At 44.8% G+C, this 4261-nt stretch overlaps 1 protein-coding gene across 1 annotated transcript; it reads right to left on the bottom strand.

The window, feature by feature from the left end:
* Positions 1-699: 699 nt before the first annotated feature.
* Positions 700-3702, bottom strand: T265_06749 (hypothetical protein; the record flags this gene model as incomplete). Its single annotated transcript, XM_009172094.1, has 1 exon — positions 700-3702. The coding sequence occupies one exon, from the start codon at positions 3700-3702 to the stop codon at positions 700-702; it is 3003 nt and encodes a 1000-aa protein (XP_009170358.1).
* Between the last annotated feature and the right edge of the window lie 559 nt (positions 3703-4261).

Genomic DNA, 4261 nt, shown 5'->3' with positions numbered 1-4261 from the left:
CATCATCGACAGCATGACATCAGTGCTCAACACCGATGCTTCACTGCCGTACAACCATGATTTATTTGAAAGCCTTATTGTAAAGAAAAGAATAAAGGTGGATGGGGGAGGGACTTAGTGCTAGCTTAACACAATCATTCCGAGGTGCCTACACCTCCAGACATTCACTCAGGCAATCTGGATAGAAACTGACAACAAGAACGCCACTGACATCGGTTGGCAGCCATATCTTGTAGTGTCTCCAACCAGGCACAGTGAGGATCACGCGGTCCCCATCCTGGAAGGCGAGTAGCACCGACAGCACCCAAGCGTTTCGTCTCTGTTCGATACTCGTGTTGAAGTTTATGAGAATGGTAAAGAAACAACAAGGTCAACAAAACCCACGTGCAAGTATTCGAATTTCCATCCCAATATTATCGTGTAGCAAACAAATTGACGATAAACTAGTTAGATCGTCGCTTATACCACGTGGCTGCCACTGTTTTACTCTATCCTTCGTTCACGAATCTACGGAAGCTAAAATCCTTGTTATACAGTCAGTCTAATGTGCTGAACTAGGATTCGAAAATGCCGTCACACAACACAAAGGGTCAGTAAATTTTAACAAGAGAAAACAGAGAAATATACATAAAGTCCGCTGTATGTGAATCAAAGCAAAACACTGAAATTTTTCAAATTGATATGTGCTGTGTTGGAGAATCAACTCAACCCAACTCGATAGTGATCGTAGGACGCGCAGCCTGAGCTGAGCGAAATCCATGGCGGTAATCTCGACACCACATCGTCTAGTTGAGCGGACACGCATGACGGTAATTTTGTATCAAGATACGTCCCCATAACAGCAATGTCAAAATGAGAAGACTCCATATCCGATGGTCTGTCAATCACAAGCCAGAAGACCCAGGGTTCGACGGGTAAAGAAATGGAGGCACGCGCATCGATGAAGTCAAGAAAATAATGAGCTCCGACGGATTCCACATGAGGATCGGATGGAGATTTCGTGAGTGGCACCGGCACCGGAACAGATGTATCTACCGCGAAAGACCAGTTCAACAATCGCACGTGAGGTACGTCAAAACGAAGTGCCAATGGTGTCTGTGGAGGACCAGGCCGCAGCGAAAATGTAAAATTCCAGGCAACTCGGCCACTTTGGAGTTGAGAACTAGCCAAGGGTATTCGAGAAATCACATCAAGTTGAGCCACTGGCTTCGACCCATGTTGTTTAGCCGGGATATGATAAAAGTCCGTAAAAAAGTGGAATAATGGGCGGAAAAAAGGAATGCCACAATAGGGAAGAGAAAAGTTGCAGTAAGCAGGTGTTGCCTCAAGTAACTCCCTCAAACCGTTGGGCTTTCCGTTCTCGTTGTCATCCAAAAACTTCAAACCAGTTTGGGGTTTCAGATATTGTATTCCGTTGCCATCCCACGCTAAAATGGTGATAAAACTTTCCTGGCCTTCCAACTCTTTGGATCCAAGTGAACCATGAAATGTACGATCGATGTGGAAAACAGAGAGCCGCTGAAAGCGGGGACTAACAGAAGAATCATTTATATTCCCTCCGGTGGTGAATGTATATGGGAAGCCGTACGAAGAGGAGTGTACAAGCACAGCATATGTAACGCAAGCATTTAAAAACAGGAGGCGGAGTGTCTTTCCACAGTTGGTTGATGAGCAGTGTAGTGGGCCAAGGATGAACAATGCAACTGGAGCAACACAGAAAAAAACGAAGCCACTCATCAAGACATCTTGACGAACTAAATGCCCAGATCGCCCAAACACCGGGATGAAGAATTCTAATATGGTTCTGCTGAAATATACATGCCATAAGGTAAGTGTGGGCATCAGGGTTAGAAGGAAATTGGATAAAGAGGAGAAAGTTGAGCCGGAAAAGATAAACTTGTACGTGAATCTACCCAGCACCGTCGAAGTAAGCCACAAGGTGAACAAAAAAACTGCCGGTCGATCAAGAACAGTCAGTACACTTACCAAAACAGTCAGCAACAGGGTGGCAGCATCGAAGAAATCTGCTTCAATAAGAGCGTAATTCCACCGTCGATCCCCTGTAACCGACCACTTAGCATATGCACAGATCTTACGGAGCAAACCATTGTGACGATGTAATGTGTGGAAGAACCAAGTTGAATAGCAAATAAACCAACACAAGAGAGGTAGGATATATAAACCGACAACATTGTATTGATTCGAGTACCAAGACATGCGAAATCCAAAGCTGTGCACAACAAAACCCAACAGTAGAGAAAAAATTAAACCAAGAGCCTGACTTAGACAATGAAGCACAAGGGAAATCCCCAAACCGACCCAACGTGATGGAAGGGATCCTCGTATGAAACACAAGCGACAACAAACAAGGAGGGAAATGAACCAATTGAAGAGCTTCCATCGTGTCCAGCTCACAACGAACAGCTTGATCCCCAGAATATCAAAATACACGTGACGATGGTGGGCAGAGGTCTGTACTTTAGGTTTTGGAAGCTGAGATCGTGAAATCTTAGTAGACGATAACTCGTTCAGAGGGGGGCCAGATGATGGCAAGCCTGTATCGTTGACTGACTTCAACTTAGAAACTGATTCTAATCGCTTATCTCCACCAACCGCCGACAAGAACCGTAAGATTTCCTCTCCGTTTTGCTGCAGGCATTCCTCTGAAATGCGTGCTTCGGTATCGAAAGGTGTATGATAAGCGTAGCCGTCTCGAACATAGGCCATATCCAGCCCAGGTACAAACCCGAAATCACGAAAAATCCTAAAGTCAGTATCCGAAGGGATAAGCCCTGACTGGAAGATCTCTTCACCAAACACATCCGCATATGGGTAATGAAAACAACTTTCGTAGGTGCCGAGAAGTAATTGCGAACTTTCATCAGAGCTGGACTGAAAGACAAACAGGCGACCACCAGCACCAGTTCCCTCCAAGTTTAAAAATGATTTCACATCATTAGACCAGCGGTGCTGGGTTACAAAAGCGTGACTTGTCAAAAGGCCACTTTCTTCAGCACCGTTAAAGAGAAAAATAAGATCGTTCACTAACTGAACTTTGCCCGTTGCAATTGCTCGTCCTGCTTCAAGCAAGATGGCACAATTGACGAAGGTATCTGTGGCTCCTGGACTTCCAAGAAAAGAATCATAGTGGCAGTTAACAAGGAAGGCAGTTGTGTGATTTGATAAGGACGAGTTATGGAAGCGAATTAATAGGTTTTTCACATTTTTGTAACTTTGTACAGCATAACCCGTTCGGAACGAGGCAGCAGAAGATAATTGTTCATCAACGAAGATATCGGCTCCGTTGCTCTTGCCTAACCGCGCAATGTCATACAGTTCACTGAGGAGGTATTCCGGAGCAAGGACTTCATTAGCAAGCGACCCTGAGGTTCTGGATCCGAGGAAAGTAACTTTCTGCAGGTGACGTCTTGCATTGGCTCCAATGAACTGATGTGGAGCAGGGGTCACATTCCTGTCGGTGCTTGACAAACATGGGCGATATACGGAAGAAGACATCAGAGTCAAAAGGAAAAATAGCGAGATGGACTTCAGCCAAAACGAAAGGGGTATGGGTGTGTCACCTTCGTCGTACGAGCTATGAGACTTCAAATCGATAGACGCCGAAGACTGGTTATCTGGGTCGGTGGTAGCATTCGCACCTCCACCGCCAGGCGATGTCGAAGATCTACGCCTCGCATCCATCGCTCTCGAGCTGTGATTCGATTTGATCAAATGATCCGTTGGTGGTGAACCAGATAAGCTATAACCTAAAAAAATAGGCGAACATTCGGTTGACCACGAACAAAAAAGCACAAATTTAATCAACGCGTGTAAACAAGTCGAACACTATAAAGCCCGATGTTGTATATTTGCTCTGTTTTTCAAACGTTTCATCATTTATTGCTAAATCACTTTCTTCCGTTTTCAGCTCTCAGTGTCAAAGTTTTGGATGAATAAAGCCTAGCTTTCGGGCCCTCAGTCTTTTCCATTGTCATTCTGATTGTCGTTGCACTCTGACCCTCGTCGTACACAACAATTTATTCATCCAAAAAAGTCTTCTTCGAACAATGGATCGATTCTTACGTCCTGAACGATTCATTACGGACCCCAATACTCAAGACTTGGCAGATCCCTGGGGGCATTGGTTTTGTACTTTCACAAACTTCCTAGAGTCAATCGGTTCTAATTCACCAGATAAACTTAAAACCTTGTTTAATTACATCTCCCCTAGTGTTTACCGATTCATCGAAGACTGCAAATA

Source organism: Opisthorchis viverrini, assembly GCF_000715545.1.
Source record: "Opisthorchis viverrini unplaced genomic scaffold opera_v5_146, whole genome shotgun sequence".
Lineage (NCBI taxonomy): Eukaryota > Metazoa > Platyhelminthes > Trematoda > Opisthorchiida > Opisthorchiidae > Opisthorchis > Opisthorchis viverrini.
The sequence above is the reverse complement of the archived record's forward strand: the minus strand, read 5'-3'. Positions and strand labels throughout refer to the sequence as shown.